The sequence below is a fragment of the Macrosteles quadrilineatus genome, unplaced genomic scaffold, assembly GCF_028750875.1.
Source record: "Macrosteles quadrilineatus isolate MER2022 unplaced genomic scaffold, UCM_ALF_1.0 Scaffold_1__1_contigs__length_201487025, whole genome shotgun sequence".
In the NCBI taxonomy this organism is placed as follows: domain Eukaryota; kingdom Metazoa; phylum Arthropoda; class Insecta; order Hemiptera; family Cicadellidae; genus Macrosteles; species Macrosteles quadrilineatus.
In genome coordinates, this window is record NW_026542594.1 from 94,742,393 (window position 1) to 94,766,559 (window position 24,167).

The following is a 24,167-nucleotide window of genomic DNA, read 5'->3' on the forward strand; positions in this document are numbered from 1 at the left end:
ATTACTTCCAGACCAAAGCCGGAATTTTATATTTTTATTTAAACATCTGTTAACTGAGTCTGGTTCATAAATAAAGAGTTTGCTAGCAAGACCTGACAACAAATTGTTTGTAATAGTTGAATTTATTTACCTTACATCGTATTTTACTGAATTTTCGTGTTAGTGTTGGTTACAGTTCGGTGTGATTAAATGAATGTTTGAAAATTATTATTCACAGTGCAGTTACCCGTTACATTACCATATTATCATGTAATTTACAGTGTGTATCAAAATTCCTTTGTAGTGTTTTCTGTTGATTGGTTAACTTTCATATTTTATCTAAATTTGTGTGAGTGGCTGGAGGGAACGCAAACGTGACCGCTTGCATCGACCTCCCAATTTGACGGATACAGAGTGGCAGTACTGCCGTGGTGATACATCCAATCGGTTAATTATTTACCTCATTTGCAGAATTCACCATATTTTCAGGAACTTATTGGAAACCCCATCCAATCTGAAAACAGGGCTGTGAGGCTTGGATCCAGAAATTATCTCAATAAAATTAGCCAATTCAATTCTGCCTTTGCCATGGAAGCTCATTTTGACGAGAGGGTCACACAGGGGATCTACGATTTAAAGATCCATGACATGTTTGTTTTACCTCCAAATTGGTAATATAATTCCTTAAGAAGGTCATCCTGAACACGCACAGATGTATAGTTGAAAAGAGTAAGACGTTGGCACTGGAACCCAACAGCGCATGAAACACAATTCAAACAAAAAATGCCATGAAGAATTATGCGGGAATAGGGTCACATTTCCAACTTCTTTGCCTAATCTTTTAAAATTGTGGCAGAAATGTGTAGGGAGGAGAGATCCAAGGAGTCAAGTGAGATTCATGTGCATAGTAAAAGACAAAAGAAGTGACTTTCCTCTCTACAATGATGCTACTTAAATAAATCTCCCAGCTATTTTTAAAGCTGAAAATAGAGCACCACCTTGCAAAATAAATCTTTTTTTCTTTAAAAACTAATAGTGTTAAACGCGAATCCGTTCTAGATACGTCGTTAAATCCAATCCACTCTTATGTTCCCAACCGGAGACTTTGGTTGGGGCACCTAATTTAAACACGCCTAAAACAGAACATTTCGTAGAAATAATTTAACAATGCTATAGTATGTGACGTACTGGTTGGCGTCAAGAGAGGGATTTAGCTTGCTGGTCTGAAAAGCTCACTTTACAGTGTGTGGTTGACATCTACGTTCTCATAGAGGGCACAGTACATAAGAGGTAACCAAAGCAGTATGAGAACGGATCTATATTTAGGCCTAAATACCGTAGATTACTTTTACAATTTTTTTACAACATAACATTTTTCACATTTCTATAATCAGTCATAGAAATTACTTTAGAGTGACGCTATGATTGAGGTTTTGCTGTTCATGTTTTTTGTTCTTCATTATTTTATTACAAGTATCAGTTTTGCTCGATTTCGAGCAACAGGTTATCTAGTACTAATATATTTCCGCCCCACCATTCCAGAGCTAAAAGCGCACGGTTGTCTCATATCCTTCAATCCTCTGCATCCCACTTCTCTGTGGTTTTTAAGGTCTCAAAAGTTTACAATAGGCCTACTCTTACATAAATGATACTCCCTAGGGAAACAAATACAAATTTATTTTCAAATAGGCCATGAAACTTATAACATTTTACATTACTATGAAACTTTTCACTCAGTTAAATTCATAACTTAAACATAAAAAATAGTTTAAAATACTTACAGGTAGGAAGGCAAGTGGGAATTTGTATTTAATATAAGGGTCTGACAAAAGTTTGTAACAGAGGCGAAACATTGGTCCATTAGGATGCAGAAACTTGAATAGCAAGTCATACTCTCCTGAGTTTAAACTGTATTCTATGCTCATTAATCCCCATCCAACTCTGTTTTTGACTCCAAAAATATCTTCTACGATATCCGGTAATAAGTTTTCTAAATCCTTATTGGTACACTCATCAACCCATCTTGCTATACTGTCACAACGTATGTGAACAGGCTGCTGAAGAATTGGTAATGTATACTGCATCCTAGAACTAACAATTCAATAAATGTTACAGTGTTTTATCCATTTATTTACAAAGATCTATAAAGAGAAACTGGTAAATTCAGATCATGCAAATTTTATAGAGGAAGTGGGTGTGGTTATGACATACTCTGAGGAAACCAAACAGAACCATTGAGATAGAGGGATTGAGTTGGAACCCACAAGGTGTCAGAAGAAGAGCTATCCCTATAAACCTGGAAGAGGACCATAATTAAAGAAGTGAAGAAGTTAACAAGACTTGGGGAAAAGTTAACGCACTTGCTAGAGATAGGGACAGATGGAGAGCTCTTCTGGATGCCCTATGCTTCCATAGGAGATAAAAGGAAATAAGTAAGTAAGTCAACTAAGTACAACGGGATCATATTAAAGGCGGCTCCAGACATGCGCCTTTCGCCAAGCACTGAGAAGTGACTCGCTGAATCGTGAGTAGTGTGGATAAGCTTAGGTGTTTGTCTATTTGGCAAGCAGCAAACATGCGTAGCCTAATCTTGTTTTTCCGTTAATTTTTTTTTTTTTGCACTTATCAAAGTGAACAAAATATTTGCTATTCCCGGAACAAACAGTTGGAGCTCAGATGTGTGTAGCCAACTACTCGTTAATAGGTGAATAGCAAGACAAGATAACCCAACGTCAAATATTTTGTGCTCTTGGCGAATGGCGCATGTCTGGAGTCACAACTTAAGTTGTACCAAAATGTTACCTAAAATTAATTTTTAAAATTTATTGAAATGGGCTAAGTTAACTTATCTAAGTTACTTACACTAGCCTAGTCATATTTGGCAAAAAAACTAACTTAAAGCAGTTTAATCTCAGTAACCAAATGTGCGTGTGTACACAATGATAGTATTTTTTGGGCCTTAGGCTGTACCGGTAACTTAAATGTTTGTTTCCTAGACTGATCAACATGATTACCGACCAATGCTGACTATTGAAAAAAGTACCTAACTTAACATTAAATAGAAATACAAAACTTTTCCCAAGCTACCGGTAACAATTTCAAGTTTTAAGGCTGTGCTAATTTAATTTAATATATTGGTTAAACTCTTAGTTAGGCCTAATAGGATTTTATTTACACAGAGGATACGCGTCCGGTAACAGGACGTGGATTAGGCATCCGGCAGTGACGTCACCGGGTTGTGGAGGGCCGGAACGCCATTACCACAACGATACGATGTACAGCCATCGGTGTTTGTGGTGTAGTCGTAGTGGATAGAGTGCTCAGCTGATATGCAAGCGGCCCCTGGTTCGAATCCCATCGGTAGCCTAACCAAACTAACTTTTTTTCAAAGATTTTGCTCTGAATGTAATTAATTTCTTCTTAACTGTAATTTTTGGCATTTATAATTGGGTACACTTCCATATCTGTTGGCACAAACAACCGAATGAGTAATATTGATTATATTCGATTGTTTAGTTCGATATAACGATCGATATTTTCATTCGGTTGTTTGTGCCAACAGATATGGAAGTGTACCTGGGTACAGTTTCTTAACAGGGCTATGCTAATATCGATTGAAACTATCAAATTGGAAATATTGATTAATAATCGATATTTTAAATATAGGCTATCTGTTATAAAATTAACTATCATAACCTAATCTAACCAACCAATCTTGCTGATGGTGAAAAAATCGCATGAAGGTTTACTAATCGAATCGATAGTTTCAATCAATATTAGCATAGCCCAGTTAAGAAACTGTACCTGTGTACCCTAATTTTATTTTTGATGAACAGAATTTAACCTTCATTCGATTTTTTCATTATCAGCAAGTTTGGTTGTTTCGGTTATGACAGTAATAACTGCCAGACACCTAATCCACGTCCGGTTACCAGGCGCGTATCCTCTGCGTTTTACTCAACTTAGCCTAGGCCTAGCCTAACTTAAATCAAAGCTTTGAATTTTGTTTCTAGTTATATGCCAGTAAAATACATAACTTAACCCTAAAATGTAGCCTAAGCTAAGGAAGTTAGTTTAAATACCGTTTAACACCCAACCTTTCTCACACTAGTAGGCCTATACTTTGTATGGTTAAGTTACTTCGTAAAACTGTAAACAAAGCTGTTAAGTGTTGATAACCAGTAAATCAGTATCAAATCCAGTCGAGTAATCTATAGGTCATACAGTGACAAATATAAATGTAAGATACTTAAAGACAGGCGTCTTATTTATAAAAACTTAACTCCTAAAGTTAAATTGTACATTGTCTAACCTCAAAACGGTTTAGGTTGCCTCTCAAACAGGGGTCTGACCACTGAGCTAAAAAAAGAATTATAGCTCAGTCAGTGGGTCAGGGGAGGTACGATTGGTACGATTGAGGCATTAGTTCAAAATTCCTCCGAGAACAGCGCTGTAGTAGAGAGCATTTTGGCAATGAAGGTTTACTAATCGCAAAAAATAGTTCTGTTCATAAAATAAAATTATAAATGTCTCAAATTCAATTTTATAATTTTTAGCGAATTTCCCCATAAGGGGAGGAGGTATTACCGTAGGTGGCATGGTAAGACCTAGGCCCGGGACCGATTTACTTTTTCATTTTGATGACCCCAGAGGCCAAAAACACCATTAGTTCAAATTTGTATATATGTATATATATATATATATATATATATATATATATATATATATATATATATATATATATATGGATATATATATATATATGGATATATATATATGTGTGTGTGTGTGTGTGTGTGTGTGTGTGTGTGTGTGTGTGTGTGTGTGTGTGTGTGTGTGTGTGCTTTCGTGCTGCATAAGCTGTGGGGACATGAGTGTGAGTGTGACCAGACTGTGTGGACCTGGTCGCTTATGTGGACATCACACACGTCCACACAATTTTCACAGGAAATACATTAACTGTGTGGACTTAGTGATGTCTGACTATAGTTCGGCCGCTTAGAAAACGACCTGCGCGCTAATGCTAAACCAATGCTGGAGGAGGTCGCTTTCTAAGCGGCCGAACTATAGTGGCGCTCCTACAGACTTTTTGGAGAACAAGGAAGGCTGCTGGCGGCTACTAGCAATGGGACTTGAGTGTTTGGCTTCCCAATCTCCTGATATAGAATACTCCTTGTACAACATTTTATAATAAATAAATAACCCAATCAACTATTTAAATATGCGACGAACTTTTCTGCACTGGGAAAATAAATATCAACAGTGCGTGCAGTCGCAACCGTTTGCCGGGGATAGCTCAGCCTACAATGGCTGGGTAAAGTTCCAGGGTCTGCGACAAGGTCAGGGAAACCACTAGGCCAAAAGCCGGGTCTAACCGGTATAAGACTGGCTCATACACGGGCACTGTGAACAAGTCAAAAACAAGTCACCACAACAAACGTGCAATAATCACTACCAGGCCTACGCCGATTCTCCACTCTCCTAGGGGGTCGTTGCTGACTACGCAACTCGGGCTTCGTCCTAACTATCCAATAGTTAAGCCCAGAGTGCCTAAAACACGGTGAGTTACACGACGACTTGCCAATAAAAACCACAACGCGTGTTATCACCAGGCGGGGTCCACTAGGCTACTATAATCCAATACACAACTCTAATGCCCAAGCTAAGAATCAAACAGTTCACTCAATAATCGTACCACATAATAATATACAAGTACACTATAGGTAGAGTGACTACACCACTAGTAGCTGGTCTCAATAAATACCAAGCCAAACAAGCAAAACTAAATGGCAATTGCACTATTAAAATATTGAGCTACTTAGTAGCAGATAAATAAATATTAAATACGTTCCAAACACTAGATAAATATATTATCTGATAGCCGGTACTCCGCTATCCAAGCTACCAAGATAACGTGTTGGACTACTAAGCAAGCTGTTCAGGTTAAATTAAAATAATCAAATGAATAACCAATAACAACCCTACTACTGCTACTGCTACTACCAACTTTATGTTACTTAGCTGGGCTTCTGTTAATAGGCTAATAAAACTAGCTACTAGCCTGCTGGCCTCGTGCTTCCAACTACGCACGCTAAATCGTGCAGCCTAGGTTTGTCGGGCCTCAGAGTTATTAGTAATATAACTAACTCTAGGTACAACGCAAAATAATCTCTACTACAGTCAATTAAATTATATTATTTGCGCTCTAGCACCTGCCCAGAACCGTCAGGAATATACTTTAATATTATTCCTGACTAATAAATCCTAACTACCGTCAGGCTTCGACCAGCACGGTTACCACTCTAACTCTCTAACTCTCTTAAACCAAAATATAATAACACGTCGTCCACTCACCCCAAGTGGGTCACTGTTTCACTACCCAACTTGAATGCCGACACTCACTCCTTGAGCACCAACCTCACACGACACCGATGTCACCACAGCACTCCTCTCTACGTACACCACTGGACGTCTCACTAGACACACGCTATCCTCACTCACTGGGATCCACGACTCGAATGTCCTCCCTATACTGTCCTGAAGATCTAGGATATCCCAGGCTTATCGGCACTGATAAGCCGGGTCAAAGGGCGCTCGCTAGCCTCGCTGCCGCCGCTCGCTCACCTCAACAATCGGTGCGCGGCCAAATAGCAAAAATATACCCCCCTAGGGAAAATAACTCGTTACATCCCCCACTTACATCGGGATGAAAAAAAAGAAAACGGCCAAAAAGAAAAAAAAATCTTTGAACTCCGGCCAAAACAAAATACTCCGGCTCTTAACCCAATGATTCCTCTTTTACCACGGGTCTCAAAGCAAAACAAAGAAAAACTCTTCTACTCCCCACTACCAGCCAACGTGGTGCTAAATGATTTGGCATCAGGAACCAGACGGGGATTTCCATTGCAAGGGCCTTCGGGGTCTTCGTCACCAATTTTGACACTGTCTATGCGGCCCCCTTGGCCAGAACAGTCATCACCCACGCCCATTGTTATCACCTCCGTCACGACCGTCACAAGTCCGAGATCTCGTATGGCATCCATACCCAAAATCAAATCCGTGGTAAGAGTGGGAACGTACAAGGCGTCTCCAACCCACCGTCTTCCCGCAGCTTCTCCTGCCAATCGGAATGAATACTCGGCCCTAGACCGTGACCCATCTGCCATCCTTAGAGGAGTGGTTTTCTTACAAGGCTCTATCCCCAGGCGTTGAAGATGTTCGGCGACTCCTCGCCCAACCAAGTTGACGACGGACCCAGTGTCCAGTAACGCCACAAAAACGCTGCCCATCAGCACAACTTCAACTAAGGGCCTAGAGTCCAAAGTTAGCCGGTCCTCGTCTACTCCACCAACCAGGCTGTTTAGTTTTCCGAGCCACTCGGACCACTCTTCTGAGGTCGTTCGTTTTGGGTGGCCTTGCCCAGTTGACCTCCTGATGCCTGAGCTGGCCTGCCGTTTCCCGCACGACATCCACACTGGTTCACAGTAAGACCGGGTTTCCCACACCCAAAACAGGAGACGGTCCTTAGTTTGCCACAGCCTCTGGCAAAGTGACCAATCTCCTGGCACCTAAAACACCGTACATCCTTCGCACCATCTGCCACTCCCCTAGTCATTACGGGCCTTTGTTCACGGACCCGGTTAGAGTCAAAATCTACTCGCTGCCCAATCGACTTGGTCTCAAGGGATGGTCTCTGAAAATTATGTCTTTCGACCACGGCCACTTCAAAACACTTCTCAGCCTTCTTCTTGGGAACATAGGCGGTTTCCAAAACCAGCGCTACGTTTGGTGAAGGAGGAGGTCGGAAGGCGGCCTTCTCTCGAAGATAGGCCTCATAGTCTTCAGCCAACTCCACCATCTCGGCCAGGTTGCTGAAGTCACGCCGGCGTACCATCAGCTTGTACTCTGGACGCATATTATTGTAGATTAGGTCCAATCTACTATGCTCCGACAACGTACCGCTACGCCTAAGCAAGGTACTTATGGCAACAACGTAGTCCCGGAAGTGCTCGCCTTCACCCTGTGTCCTTTTCCGGATCTCCTCATCCAAATTCCTCTGATAACCAGGTGGAAGGAACTGGATCTCAAATTGATGCCGAAAAGCTTCGAATGAATACAGGAGCTCCTTGCAATTCCTGTACCATAGAAGCGCTGAGCCTTGCAATAGCTCCGGCAGCGCTCTGAGCAGGTCCTCCGACGATATAGCGTACGAGACCATCAGCTCTTCAAGACGCTCCAGGAATGACACAGGGTCTCTACGTCCATCAAACTTCAAACCCCACTTTCGGACCATGTCACATATCTTGGAGCAATTCTTCGGCTCCACCCTGCTGGCCTCACTCGAGAGCATACCCGATCCACGTGGCACCTCCACACTAGAAGGCCGGGCTGGTCTCTCAGAAATATCATTGGGCCGCTGCCATCCCTCGGGTCTACTAGGTAACCCAAAGGTAGGCATTGGAGCAGCCACAACAGGGGACGTAGGGTTGGCGGGTCTTTCGAACCCATAGCCGACCCCATTACTCGGCGAGCCTCTCGCCTGTCGCACCACCGATGCCAGATGTTCTCTAAGAGTCCGGGTATCAGTCTCCAAAGACAACCCAAGGATCTCTTTAACCACCTCTAACTCCCTGCTAAGTCCCACTATCTCTGCTTGATTCGATTCCGCATTACCCAGTACCTGAGGTACGGTTCTCGGGGGGTCAGGAAGCTCCACAGTTGTAGTAGCCGGCGGTACATATGTCGGTGCAGCAGCCCCAGCCGTACGCAGCCTATCATCGCTGTACCGACGGGCATTCCGCTGCTTCCAAAACGACGAGAATCGCTGCCGTAATTCCGCAGAAGTACCAGTGGTCACCAAACCATACTGGTCCATCGTTCTCATGAGCTCCCCTTTCGAGAGGTCATAGATCCAACCCACGCGACTGTCCCGGGGCTGCGACCCCAAGGACATAGTCGCTGGCGCGGAATAGGTCAACGACGTTGTCACCGTCGTAGCCACTACTGAAGAAATTGTCGGCCAAACGGGCGAAGGCGCCGGCCACAATGACGATGTCGTCATCACCGACAGTTCGGAGCTAACCCCAGAACTAGTCGTAGCAATAGCAGACGTAATAGGCGTACCGCCCAGCACAGACGTCGTATTCGTAGTCACAACCATATTTAAAATTCAAATAGCCTACCACGACTAATCCGCAAAATAAGAGCGAAACCAATTAAAATATATTTAACACCGTTATAATAAATCAAACCAATTATAGGTGTGAAAGTCAAACCACAAATACACAATAAGGGTTCTCACTCAAATAATATTCAATGATAAAGCTCAATTAATTAGCAAAATAATAAATCAAACCAATTATGGGTGTGAAAGTCAAACCACAAATACACAATAAGGGTTCTCACTCAAGTAATATTCAACACTAAAGCTCAATTAATTAGCAAAATAATAAATCAAACCAATTATAGGTGTGAACGTCAAACCACAAATACACAATAAGGGTTCTCACTCAAATAATATTCAACACTAAAGCTCAATTAATTAGCAAAATAATATTTACCAACTAATATCTATGTATACAACCACTAAATAAATTAGGGTTCACAACACACCACGCTGTAACAGAAAACAGGTTAGGCCTACCCAACCGACTATAAAATCACAGCAGGTCTGCCTAAAACTCTGCTCAACAGCTCAGGTCCGCAGCCAATCTGCACAAGTCTGCAGCAAATCTGCACAAATAAAATTATTTTGTTCGGGCGCCGTTAATACGTCAGCAACTCAGCACCACTGCCAACCTCAGTCCCTGTTCGCAGGCGCCATCTTGCGACGAAGCCTACAATGGCTGGGTAAAGTTCCAGGGTCTGCGACAAGGTCAGGGAAACCACTAGGCCAAAAGCCGGGTCTAACCGGTATAAGACTGGCTCATACACGGGCACTGTGAACAAGTCAAAAACAAGTCACCACAACAAACGTGCAATAATCACTACCAGGCCTACGCCGATTCTCCACTCTCCTAGGGGGTCGTTGCTGACTACGCAACTCGGGCTTCGTCCTAACTATCCAATAGTTAAGCCCAGAGTGCCTAAAACACGGTGAGTTACACGACGACTTGCCAATAAAAACCACAACGCGTGTTATCACCAGGCGGGGTCCACTAGGCTACTATAATCCAATACACAACTCTAATGCCCAAGCTAAGAATCAAACAGTTCACTCAATAATCGTACCACATAATAATATACAAGTACACTATAGGTAGAGTGACTACACCACTAGTAGCTGGTCTCAATAAATACCAAGCCAAACAAGCAAAACTAAATGGCAATTGCACTATTAAAATATTGAGCTACTTAGTAGCAGATAAATAAATATTAAATACGTTCCAAACACTAGATAAATATATTATCTGATAGCCGGTACTCCGCTATCCAAGCTACCAAGATAACGTGTTGGACTACTAAGCAAGCTGTTCAGGTTAAATTAAAATAATCAAATGAATAACCAATAACAACCCTACTACTGCTACTGCTACTACCAACTTTATGTTACTTAGCTGGGCTTCTGTTAATAGGCTAATAAAACTAGCTACTAGCCTGCTGGCCTCGTGCTTCCAACTACGCACGCTAAATCGTGCAGCCTAGGTTTGTCGGGCCTCAGAGTTATTAGTAATATAACTAACTCTAGGTACAACGCAAAATAATCTCTACTACAGTCAATTAAATTATATTATTTGCGCTCTAGCACCTGCCCAGAACCGTCAGGAATATACTTTAATATTATTCCTGACTAATAAATCCTAACTACCGTCAGGCTTCGACCAGCACGGTTACCACTCTAACTCTCTAACTCTCTTAAACCAAAATATAATAACACGTCGTCCACTCACCCCAAGTGGGTCACTGTTTCACTACCCAACTTGAATGCCGACACTCACTCCTTGAGCACCAACCTCACACGACACCGATGTCACCACAGCACTCCTCTCTACGTACACCACTGGACGTCTCACTAGACACACGCTATCCTCACTCACTGGGATCCACGACTCGAATGTCCTCCCTATACTGTCCTGAAGATCTAGGATATCCCAGGCTTATCGGCACTGATAAGCCGGGTCAAAGGGCGCTCGCTAGCCTCGCTGCCGCCGCTCGCTCACCTCAACAATCGGTGCGCGGCCAAATAGCAAAAATATACCCCCCTAGGGAAAATAACTCGTTACAAATAATTCTTACAGTTTGGTTAAACATAGCATAATTATCGTTTATATATATTTATTTATTTATATAAATATTATTTTTAACTTTTTATGCTACTTAATATTTTTTCATAGTTATTTATTTCACTATTTTTTCTTGTGATTCCATTTAGCTCATATTTTCAACCATCTTCTTTCATTTATTTATTTTTTCTATTTGATGAAATAGAATTAGATCAAAAGGTTAATTTAATTTATTCAGTTCATTTCACATTTATGTTTTTCTTTTCCATTAAATATTTGTGTACAATTTTTGTAAATACTTTGTTGGAATAAATATATAACTCATTCATCATAATAAATATAATGAGTGTGTGATATAATAAATCATTATCACATTTAAATGTTACATATATTATTCAATATAGTATTTAGTAAGAAAAAAACAATTTGCAAGATCCATTTGCAACAATTTGCAAGGGAATAGACTTCCCCTGTGCTGGCCAGACTTCACAGTTTTAACCAGTTTTATCACTTTTTATTCTTTTTTTTATAATTTGATCAACATGACTAGTTTTGACTATTGTGATTTTGACAGTATTTTAAAGAATCTTTTGACATACCACAATGTTAATACATTGATTATGTGGTTGCATAATTACCTGCCGAAGTTTTAAGGAACGAAACTAGTCGTCATACCAGCAACTGTGGTTGGATGAGGTAATCCTTTTATATTATTAATAAAACTTGTGTGTGTGTAATGGAAGCAAGTGTGGTTTACTAAGAACAAATAACAGAAATTCATCCTTTTTGTCGTGAACGTGATGCAGGTGAACGTTTTCGTAAATGTATTTTTGTAAATAGCTAAAATCTTGTAAATAGGGGGATCAGTATTTTGTTTTGTCTTTAGTTTTAAGTTAGGATTAGTTAATTGACAAGTGTCATCCTGTAAAACAGTTTGTACTGAGGAGCGCTTGCTAATAAAGACATTTTTATTTATTTATTATTTCGTACGTTTTACAAAACATCAGGAAACATGAGACAACGTTTTTTTTATACTATCGTATGCCAGTCCAGTCATTCGATGAGCTTCTTCAGATCATGAGGCCTCAGATAACAAAAATAAACACGCATTTTAGGAATGCTATTCTATGCTATCATAATATTATTATGCCTGTATGTCCCACAGTGATAGCTGGCCGTGAACATTTTCGATAAACTTATCAACATCAAACATTTCTAGTAGATTCTAAACAACCTCACAACGCAACAGGATAGTTTGCACGAACCCCCGAGACTGAACGATTTTTAGGTCTTTGTCTGGTCGTACTAAGATGATTGATTAAATGCACTAAGTTAAATTTCAGTTGTGACAAAATTAGTCAGTACAGTTTTTATCCCTGTCTTATTACATTCTTCCATTACAAGTCCCATCATTAATTAAATGGCCATCATTAATTGTCTTTAATTTATGGTTAATTGCGTCCTTAAGTACGGGGTTTGTGAGTGTAGATGCTAAGTTTGAGAACGCCTCACAAAAGAAATTTACACACGCTAAAATCTGGCGATCTAACGTTAAAAATTGCCAAAAATTCACAAAACGGCTTTACAAATAGCAAATTTTCCGGGGGACCCCAATCCACCCTCCACCGTTCGCCCCCCCCCCCTGACAAGAGATCTGCCACTGAGTAGAAACTGTTTAGATTTTAAAAACTAATTTTAACCAATGACACACAGTTGTATACACTATTAAGGAGGTAAGCATTTTTATACGACTGTATGATGATGATTTATTTCTTAAGCAAAAACGTTTTTGTGCATCCTTTATCCAGTATACTATTATAAAAGTAAAATAAACAGTGAATTCAAATAACTTGTTCCTAAACAGCACCGTTTCAAAAAGTTTGAGGTCATTTTAAATATTTTAGACCCTCTTATGCACTTTATTTTTTATATTTTCCCTTTACAGTCGTTATAAACCACAAGGAATATGATATTTTGAGATATAGAAATATACAACAGAATGTATTTGTAATATTCTTTGGTACAATATTTTACTTTATTTAAAATCTAGATCAACCAGTAACTTACAAACTTGTTTTGCGATATTTTATAATAAATCTTATAATAAATACTCATTGACAAAAATAAAATTTAATCTGATTCTATTAAACGCGTAAAAGTGGGTAATTTTATTTAAAAGTGGGTATTTTCGGCAGGTTCGGTGGGGTAATTGGCAAAACTGGACCAACAGCCCTGGATCTAGAGGCCACGACATAAATATTGGGAAGGTGGAATAAACCATTCTAGAATAGGAATATAATAAATTTAATGAAAATTGAATCATTATGGGCAGTGAAGCTTGTTAAATTAACATTTATAAGGTTTAATGTATCTAACGTTGTTGTCTCACCTGTGACATAAAAAAGAGCTTAATCAACAATTATGAACCACAGCTTGACACAGGGCCGTCCGAAGGGGGGGGGGGGGCACCGGGGCTAGTTGACCCGGGCGCCGCAGCAAATTTTGTTTGTGGTACCTATTGTAGGTTTGCATGAATTGTAAATGTTATCAGATTATGGCGTTAATAAATACGAATCTGAAAAATGAGGCTGTAGTTAACAATAATTTGTAACACTATAGGTGTAATCAAAATGTAAACGTAATGTAGTATGAAGCTTACAAATGCGAATGCGACTAGTACTGGCGGGGGGGGGGGGGCACCGCGACTACATTTTCCCTGGGTGCTAACAACCCTAGGGACGGCCCTGGTTGACAAAGCGTTTCGACATCTACATCATCCTAACAGTTTCTTTAGAACCGAACGGCTGCATTTTCCCGATAGATTCCATTTTCCTAAAATTCATTCGTACGGACATAATTCTATTGAAAAAATAGAAAGAATTCAATAATAAATTGAATTACAATTAAAAAACTGAGAAGACAAAATGTTTAACTTTCCTCTAATCGTAAGCGGTTGTCGTCAAGATGCTACCCCAACAAAACGCCACCATCTAGATGACCGAAGTGTTGGGTTGACTTGTAGGTTGCAATTTAAGTGCCGTACCGACAGTATAGTCATTAATTAAAATATATACATTTTCCTTACGTCCATCAGTAATTTTAATACGGGAATATGCTTTATTTCTTCTCATAAAACCTTTTGTACTGCCGTTGATTATGGACGCTAACTGACTACAAGTACAGGTAATGTATCATATATAAAGGGGGAGACGTGATTCATATGATAATATTTCTTTGTACTATCGGTCGCTGATTACTGTACAGAATCATCTTTTTCCTACCTGCATTAATCCATTTACACTATCGCCGATTATAGGCGCTAACTAGAGCTACAGTTCAACATAGTCAAGCTATTATAGTCAAATTTGAAACTGAATTGAGTACCTCATAAGAAAGGGCTTTCTGTTCAGAGACAAAGTCAGTTGGTGTCATAGATTAAGTCAAAACCAAATACAGCAAAGTATTTAATTTATATATTATTAATAGGCTATATAAAATATTCAATTAATATTAATTAATAAATCAATATTGTAAAATATGAATATGAAATTAATACTATAAAATATTCATATCAAATTATACAATATTAATATATAATATTAAATTATATTAGTAATATGGAACCAAATCGATTGTATCACTGAAAAATATCGATAGTACTCCAGCAATATCTTTATGAAGACATTGGTGTTTTGGCCTGATATTTTAATCTGACAAGAAAATGTATTTCTTACTTATACAATTTTTTTACAATGAATTAATACATGAATATTGTTATATCATATGCTACATAGCAATTCGCATGTGACTAATATACAACGATTTGTTTATAAAGAAGAGTGGAGCCATAACCTAAATATACTGTCAAAATGCAACATGCAACCAGTGAAATTCCCAAACTGTGTGGACATTAACACCTTCAAGCGAAAAAACACTCGATTGTGTCAACATTTGCATTATCTGTGTGGACATGTGTACTAGCTTTTGCATTACCTGTGGGGACATTACCGACTCCTGCATTAACTGTGGGGACGTCCACACAATTTTCATGATTTTTTTCACTACATTTGGACCAATAAACAAGGAGTGTTCTATTATTCATCTTCAGTTTGAGGTTAGAATGAACCTAGGATATTTTTTCAGCCGTGTGCCTTGATGTCCACATAGTTTGGTTAAAAACCCATGTCCACACAAGTATAGGGATGGCGTGTATGTGTGTGTGTGTGTGTGTGTGTGTCCGTGAACGCGATAACTTGAGTAATTTTTGTCCGATTTTGATGAAATTTGGTTTAAAAGTGTAAAGCGGGATAAACTTGAATGAGTTCGCGAACCAGCATGATCGGACCATGGGAACGCGGTTTTACAAGGAGTTTAATGGGGTAAAAATTGGTTTTCCTACAGTTACCTAACAATGTACATGTTCTCTCACTGATTTGAGAAAGCAAAGTAGCCAATTCGCTCATCAGTGAGACAATGTTAACATTGTCTCACTCTAATTACTTTGTCTCACTCCAGATTTGCAACGTGAAGGCACGAAATAGTGAGCGCGTAACATGCAGGCAACGTCGTATGCGCGCGAAATACGTTGGCAGCACTGGCTGTAAATCAGCTGGTCAGCTGTTGTACTGTTGTATTTTCACTTCACATTAAATGTTATATTAAAAGTTCACTTCTGTGTAAAACTAGGTTATGTTTCTTCACCAATTTATTTGTTTTATGGTAACTGTAGGAAAAGTATAATGTGCAACTCGAGTGCAAAGTACAATTGCCTCACTCGAGAAACCATTCCTCACGAGCCTGAGTGAGTCAATTGCTCTTTTTTCTCACTAGTTGCACAAATACTTTTGACCCTCAAACACAAAATTTCCCAATTTCTCTTTAGACCTTTTTAAAGAGTTTAAAAAAACAATAAATGTAGTAGGCCCTATATAAAGGTATTTTTGTTTGGTTATTGGTAACGGAGAAAATTTAAAAAATTGTAAATTTAAAATTCCCATGTTATTCTTATGGAGAATATTGTAAAATGTTGTAGTTTGCTTGTTTATGGATATATTTTGATCAAACTTGGCAAATTAATTTATTTTACACTAAGCTATTAGTATTTGACTAAAAAACCCACTTTATTAGTTTCCTTGTAGCAGCAAACCTAGGTACTCATTAAACCTTATGTTATTTAAAAATATTTAATGAAAATCAATTCAGACAAATGGAAATTCGCTTAGTCGTCAGGTTTGCTGTGGCGGGGGTATTTTAATATAAAATTACTATCATAACTTAACCAAACTTGCTGATAATGAAATAATATAACAAAAGTTTATTAATAGAAAAAATAATTCTGTTCATTAAATAAAACTAGAAATTGCTCAATTAAAATTTTATAATGACTTAATAATAAAATTAAACTGTAATAACCGAACCAAACCAACCAAACTTGCTGATAATGAAAAAATCGTAGGCAAAAAGTTTGTTTCGCCAGCGGGACTCAAACCCGGGACTCTTAGCATTTCAGTCCGGCACGCTAACCACTAGACCACTGGGGCAGATGGCTGCAAACCTTATTGTTACGGTAATGGTGTTCCCTCAGCTAATGAGAAGCCCACAGCTGTCGTTGTGAGCTCATCTATACCTCCCCTGAGTAAATACCCTCAAACAGTGTCTCCAACCCAAAACCCGAACAATCTTTTTGTTTATTTCCCTGTAATTGAAAGACGGGTCGCTGGTCGCTGGCGCCACCACCACGTCAAACCGCCACCTCGGTGTTTTGGTCAGAGGCGTCAACCGGCCGCGGCCTTCGAAGTGGCAACGTTGCAAGTGGTGTTGTAACAGCTGTTTTGTTTGGAAGCAGCTAATGGTATTTGTGTATTTACGATATATTGGTTACTGGACTATGACAATGTTGACACCGCTTAAAAATGTATACAGATATAGATTTTTAATTCATATTGTGTCGGTTTTCAATTCTGTATGTTTTATTTTCAAAATTTTAATAAATTTATATTCATAAATTTAAATTTAAATCAATAAAGTGTGAATTAATTAGTTGATGTCACCTGTCTGCCATGTTATCTTATGGGACGTATGTCACTAAACAACACCACTTGTGACATTGCCAATTCTACCAGGCCGCGGCCTGTACCTTTCAAAGCGTTTCTTCCACGCACTTTAATCATAGGGGTTGAAGGAAAAATTGTCTGGAGGCTTGACATGGATTTGATTTCTTTGAAGTCTGTCCTCTTCAATTTCCTGTTAGATCTGTAGGTTTACATCACGCTGCTCCATGTATCACGACTGTCTATAGTTTTCGTGACAATAATAATTAGGAATTAACTAAATTGATAACATTTTATTTGAACATATATTTTGTAAGAAGTCTATAACACTAATAATATTTGTTTACATCACATCATAATAATCTAGATAAAAAACATGTTTTATTTAGAGTATTTATGAAACAGTTATTGACTTCGTTTTACACATTGGGAAGCTGCTCGACGATATCCCTCAATGACAGTTTTTTTTAACAAGATGCAACACTAAGTCTCTAACAATACTGATTGTTTCCCATAGCAACAGGTGGCATTGGTTGCTTAGAGATACTCAGATGCCTGATCGATTTGTAGTCCTGGCCTCCGTGCGCACGCCCTAAATTCTAAATTTAGTCTATCTGATATCCACATCTTTCTTTCTTCTGCAAACGGGTCATATTATGATGTGAATACAGAGTGCTCAAAACCAAGCATTTATTGTGCTATGAAAGTTGGTACTGTCGTTTTATATTTCGTTAACATCAGTAAAAAAAGTCGCAATTTAGCACCCAATCTATTACTCCAAGGGCAAATTCAAAATATGAATGTTCTTTTATCACATTCAGTTGAAGCAATACTAAAACAAAGTTATGGTTAAATGTTTCTGGATCAGGCAAATATCCCGAAGCTACTATAATAGTTAATACGAGAGCTCGGCCCGTGGTTGAAAACTCGACCAAAAGGATATATTGTGCAAACTTCCCTACTTTCACCCCACGCTGTAAATAAAACATGTGATTGGAAGTTCTTTAATTTGTTTTGATTTTCTGATTATATTAATTGTTGTTATTTCGCCACAAACATAGCAACCCATAAGTTCCATGATATTTTTTAAAATTTAAAATTATTTTGTTTCTGATTTTTGAGCCTATTTTAATTTATAAAGAGATTCTGTACATCTACAGGAAAACATCTTTCATTTGGTACCAACAGGGTGTAATTTTGTCCAGTAGTATGGTCAGGCTAGCAGTCATAAGTTTTGCAAAGGTTTTTAGTATATAAGATTATATAAAGGAATAGTAAACTTCAGGCACATGGGGAAAAATTGAGTTACCTTTCATCTAAAACAACCTGTATGTAAATCGGTCCAATATCTCACTCTTAATAGACTAAAAATTGTAACTAATTTTAAATTGTCAATAGATATTTTAATTTCCGTTTTTATAAAATTTACTCCAGTAATAGCTGAAGTCAAAGCAAAATGGGCAAATATACAGACAATAACCTTTCATTTGGTACAAACCGCGTGTAAATCGGTCCAGTAGTATGGTCAGGGTGTCTGTTGTAAGCTGAAAACAATCTCCATAATAAACGTTTTCTTTTTATATTGGTTCCTAGAGGTCACCGAGTGATCGAAAACTCTACCAAAAATATGTAATGTACACGTCTTCCATTTGTTTTGATTTTCTGTTTATATTTTGTTGTTATTTCGTCATCACCATGGCAACCTATAAGACCCATGTTAATTTTATTGAAAATTCAAACTCATTTTCCGTGCTTATTTTTGAGCCTATTTTAATTTATAAAAAAATTAATTCATTATTTTATATATTTCTAAATATATAAAAGGCAAAGCCCTCACTGACTGACTCACTCACTCACTCACTCACTCACTCACTCATCACTAATTCTCCCACTTCCCATTTACCTAGAAGGCTGAAATTTGGTACACCGATTCTTTAGGCATTAAATAGGAAAACTAAGTTGTTTTTATTCTGATCGGACTCTCGGGCTCCGCCCCAGTGGCTCTGGAGTTTCCCATGTTAACCTTATGGTTATGATTTTTCACATTTAAATGTAATTAATGAATCTTATCAGCTGTTTCAATTAAACAAGTTGGTTCTGTTCTATGATGTTCAATAGCATTAAAGTTACAATGATTACCAACAGGGTGCAGCACTATTTTTTTATTTTTATTTTATTTATGACAACAGCTAATTCGCAACCAAAAGGTGAGTGAGCGTAGCGAACGAACTTCAACCTGAAGGCAAGTTAGCGTAGCGAACGAGCTAATCTGAAGGCAAGTGAGCGCAGCGAACGAGCTCCAAAACCTAAAGGTGAGCTCATCTTGAAAATTAAGAAGTTAAACGGGGCAAAGCCCGCGGGTACAGGTAGTTATATCTATATATACACATGGTGTTTTTAAAAGAATGCCGGGATTTCAAACGGTCGTTGCTCAGGCACTATTCAAGATAATTAAACAATTTAAACGTCAAATTGAAAGGAAAAGAATAAAGTTTTTTTCTCATTCTTTCATACAATTCGGAATGATTTAATAACATTCAGATTGTCATCAATCTTATAGCGTAAAACTGGCAATGTCTGTACACTTAGAGCGATCGGCATGTTGATCTGATGTCTTAACTAAATCTTTTTTCGGCAAAAAGACTCTATCTTTTATAGATAACAACATATAGTGACCAATTTAGGCTTTTTAAACTGAAGACTTCGTCGGACAATCGATTTTTTCGGGCTTCTGGTGCAGAAATGTCGGATTTCTTCAACTATGTCATCTCTTGTTTTTAGCCGGCCAGGTGAATGTCTTTTCAAAACACCTCGGTGCCACGAAACTCATTAAACTAGCTTCAAGTTTCTTTATCATCAAGTAGATTTAAATTTAGTTTAATTTTGCAATGGATATAACCTCTACGAACTACAGATTACAATCTGTGCCTTATGTTGCGCCGTAAACGTCGTACTGGTGACTGGCGTCATGCATATGAGCACAGCCACCTCTAATACAGAGGTGGTATTAGAGGTGGCTGTGATATGAGTCACAATGGTCACAATAGCGGCCTATCACGCCGAAACTGTTTTACGCATACCAAGGTCAAAGCTTCCTCCCTTGCTGCACGGGAAACAAAACTTAGTTATTTTAGCTTCAATTTGAGGTATAAAACGTTTAGTTACCTTGAATAGTATCCAAGCAATTACCATTTAAAATCCCGGCATTCTTTTAAAAACACCCTGTATAATATCTATCTATATCTATATTCTATATACTTATTTAATACGCAAGCAGATTTTTTGTGACAATTACTCCTCCGAAACTACTGAACCGATTGGTATGTTTTTGGTGTCATTGGAAAGAGCGTAACGTGAAGTTGTGCAGGAAACTTTATTTTTAGGGAAATAATGAGAGAGTGAGGCCCTGGAGCCCTTTAAAGTTTCGTATTTCTCCATAAGGTTAACATTGGAAACACAAATTGTGATGAAACTGCAGCTGTTGTCAGAAATCAAAAGTGAGAAGAATAGCATATGTTAATTGTAAACAGTCAATAAGTTTGTTAATTTACCTAACCCGCCATGTTAAACTTCCCTATCCCAAGCATGATGTATACAGCTTCCTTACTTCTCGAGTGATGTAAAGTTGAAAAAAACTCACTCGGTGATGTAATGAAACCCATTTAAATAACATTGAGTGGATAACTTAAAAATTATACCTCTATGGAGCCAAAGACGTTCAACGCTAAAAATCAGCTGTGTGTTTGAATTTTATTGTTATGCTTTGAAGAATTTTTCTAACCTAGCTTTTGTTTGAAAATTAACGTTACTGTTAGAAGATGAGTGAAATTATTGATAATGAAGCATATTGCTCGTAACCTCCTGAATATTGTCGGGTCAGGTAAAATCTTGTACGTTACACGTTACGCAAGAGCGTGTTTACATCACTTCGGTGAATTATGCAACTCGCCTTCGCTCGACAACATTGTACAACATTCACCTGCGTGATGTAAAAACGCTCTTACTACACTTGTAATGTAAATAGCTATTAACAGTTTGCTACAAATATTTGCTGACTAGGTTGATATTCGTTTTAAAATAACGCCTGTAGTACTTAGCAATTGCTCGAATTCGAGCAACAGGGACACTAGTCTATCTATCTATATATTAATAGGCAAGTATGTTTCTTTAAAACCTTTTTTCTCAGCTCGTGTGCATCGTAGGGAAAATCTACGCATACCGTTAGAAAGCTATTTTCCTGTAGGTGTGCAGAATCCCTTTATAAATTTAAATAGGCTCAAAGATAAGCACAAAAAATAAGTTTAAAAGTTGTAAAAAATTAACATGGATCTTATGCGTTGCTATGCTGGTTACGAAATAACAACGAAATATAAACAGAAAATCAAAACAAATGGAGGAAACTCCAATCACATGTTTTATTTACAGTGTGGGGTGAAAATAGTTAAGTGAGTACATTACATATTTTTGGTCGAGTTTCGACCACTGGACGACCTCTCGTACTTATTTAATACGCAAGCAGGTTTTTTGTGACAATTACTCCTCCGAAACTACTGAACCGATTTATATGTTTTTGGTTTCATTGGAAAGAGCTTAACTTGAAGTTGTGCAGGAAACTTTCTTTTTAAGGAAATAATTAGAGAGTGAGGCCCTGGGGCCCCTTAAAGTTTTGTATTTCTCCATAAGATTAACATGGGAAACAAAAATTGTTATTAAACTCCAGCTGTTGTCAGAAATTAAAAGTGAGAAGAAGAACATATGTTAATTGTAAACAGTCAATGTATAAACTATCTATGTTGCATTAAAAATGTGTATAGTTTTGGATGTTGGTTTGTGTTTAATGGCATAAGTTTTACAAGTTATTGAATTTTTTATCAGCTTATGAAACAAGATAAAATATTTACAGGAAATGTTGATTACAGTATTGAACTGTTATATACATCGTGAGTATTTCCATGAGCTACACACTGGTAATCTTTGAGTTGACTGTTTTAAACTCATTGTAAATATTACTGTTATTCGTTTTGAAATAACTTCTGTAATACTCTACAATTGCTCGAATTCGAGCAACATGTACACTAGTATTTAAATAATACGCTAAGCCGATTTTTGTGAACAGAACCCATTTTTGGACATTTTTGGACCGATTTTGATGATTAAAGTGTCAAACAAATGGCCCTGATCTGTAGTTTTGCAAAGTGTTTTTCATTTTTTGAAATCCTTATTAGTTTGGACAGGATCTTCCATAAACGTTGGGTTTTCTCCCATAAGATTAACATGGGAGAATCTAAATATTTAATTGGAAACTTTGTCTCCACTAATTTGAGAGAACGGCTGGGCGTAGAAACTTGGTAGAGGTGTCTAAAGAAAGGTCTTCATCTGTAGATGAGTTATGAAAAGAAAAACGAAGTAAGTTCCCTCAGGGCTCTGCCCCAGTAGCCTTTAAAGATCCCTCCACAGATTTGTTTACATTTTGGCCATGTGGCTAAAACTTTTAAATGGAACAGCTGTTAATTTTTAAATTGTATTTTAAACAACACACATTTATTGGGAGTTACTAAACTGTCCAATAGAAGTATTTGCAATGTTATATTTTTCTGATTATAAAATTGATTTTCTTCTATATCATGTCATGTTTTGCAATATAACGTTCCATTACGAAATCAGTAGAAAATCCTTTTATCACAGTAACTCTTATAATTATTTCTTATTGAACTATAATTATATCTATTGTACGGGTTGCTGTCTGCCTTTTCCCCACTTCTGTCTATATCATATCTTTATCATATTATTCTAGACAGATCATCATAGGTTCATGAGATTATTGTCATACATGTTTTCAATCATTAAATGCAGAAGGGCACGTTGCCCATATTAGCCGTATCCATATTTTGTTAAATTAATAGTAGTTTATAGAAACTAGATAAAACATTTTACAATATGTATGTAGAAATATGTGCATGATTTAGAAAGTCATTAAGCTGGAAAACTGCAATTTACTGCAGACTTTTCGGAGAGGTTACTTCGATGTATTCATCCACCCTGCTCAGTAAAACTTAATATAGATATGTATACAAATAAGAACTTGAACTCTTAGAGCCTTTGAATGTTATTATTAGACTAACGAAAAGGGTCGTGCATGTTTACTAGCGCTACTCAGCAACAAAAAACATTTAAATTATCCCTAAAAAACATATTCTTAAACTGCACTGAGCAGCAGCCTAAAAGATACTACGTAACCTACCCATATAGTTACAAAATGCTGAAACTCGCATTGTGACATTTATAATTTGGCTTATTTTCTCCAACAGATTATTCGTCTGAAGAAGAAGTTCATTGTACACTTATCGTGTCTAATAACATCCAAACACAGACACCTTGCCTAAAATGGTACATATCTTGACGAATTATTTGGAGTGTGACCTATATAATGGATCGTGGCCCACTGAGTTGTTAACATTATTGAAAATAACACGACACTTTGGCTGTAAACAATAGCACAAAGAGTAAATACTAATTAAGCAACTACTGTCATGACAGAAAGGTCACATTCCTTTTAAACTAGATCACATCATCCTTTATAAGATACCTACGTTTATTAACAATTAATGTAAAAGTCATATTTACGTAACAGCCAATTTACAGTACTTTTTTGCTCTTACATTTTACATTGCTATGTTATTTGCAATATTTGTTGCCAATAAAGCCGCACGACCATAAATGAGGAGGCCCCTAAGGCCCCGTTTGCACCAAGAGCGGGAGCGGGGCGATAGCGGGCCCGCTCCCGCTGTGAAAATTTTGTCAAAATTGTGCAAGCGATAGCGGTAGCGGTTGGTAAAAGGAGAATGGAAGGGGGACACAGTCTTGCCAACTCAAACTCTGCCAAATAATGAACTCAACTATTTGTCCTAAGTGCACG

The 24,167-nt window shown here is 37.9% G+C and overlaps 1 protein-coding gene across 5 annotated transcripts in view; it reads right to left on the minus strand.

Annotated features, from left to right (window-relative positions):
- LOC128989601 (sphingomyelin phosphodiesterase 4-like) overlaps positions 1-4,327 on the minus strand; it is a 171,489-nt gene extending 167,162 nt beyond the window's left edge. For 3 of the 5 annotated variants that reach the window (XM_054411826.1, XM_054411909.1, XM_054411575.1), the window contains exons 1-2: positions 4,062-4,301; positions 1,761-2,070 (exon numbers count right to left, since the gene is read on the minus strand). In XM_054411826.1, the coding sequence (XP_054267801.1) occupies positions 1,761-2,063 (303 nt within the window). In that variant the 5' untranslated portion in view covers positions 2,064-2,070; positions 4,062-4,301. Of the gene's footprint in view, positions 1-1,760; positions 2,071-4,061 lie in introns of all 5 variants that reach the window. The other 2 variants (XM_054411660.1, XM_054411744.1) reach the window with 2 other exon arrangements.
- Between the last annotated feature and the right edge of the window lie 19,840 nt (positions 4,328-24,167).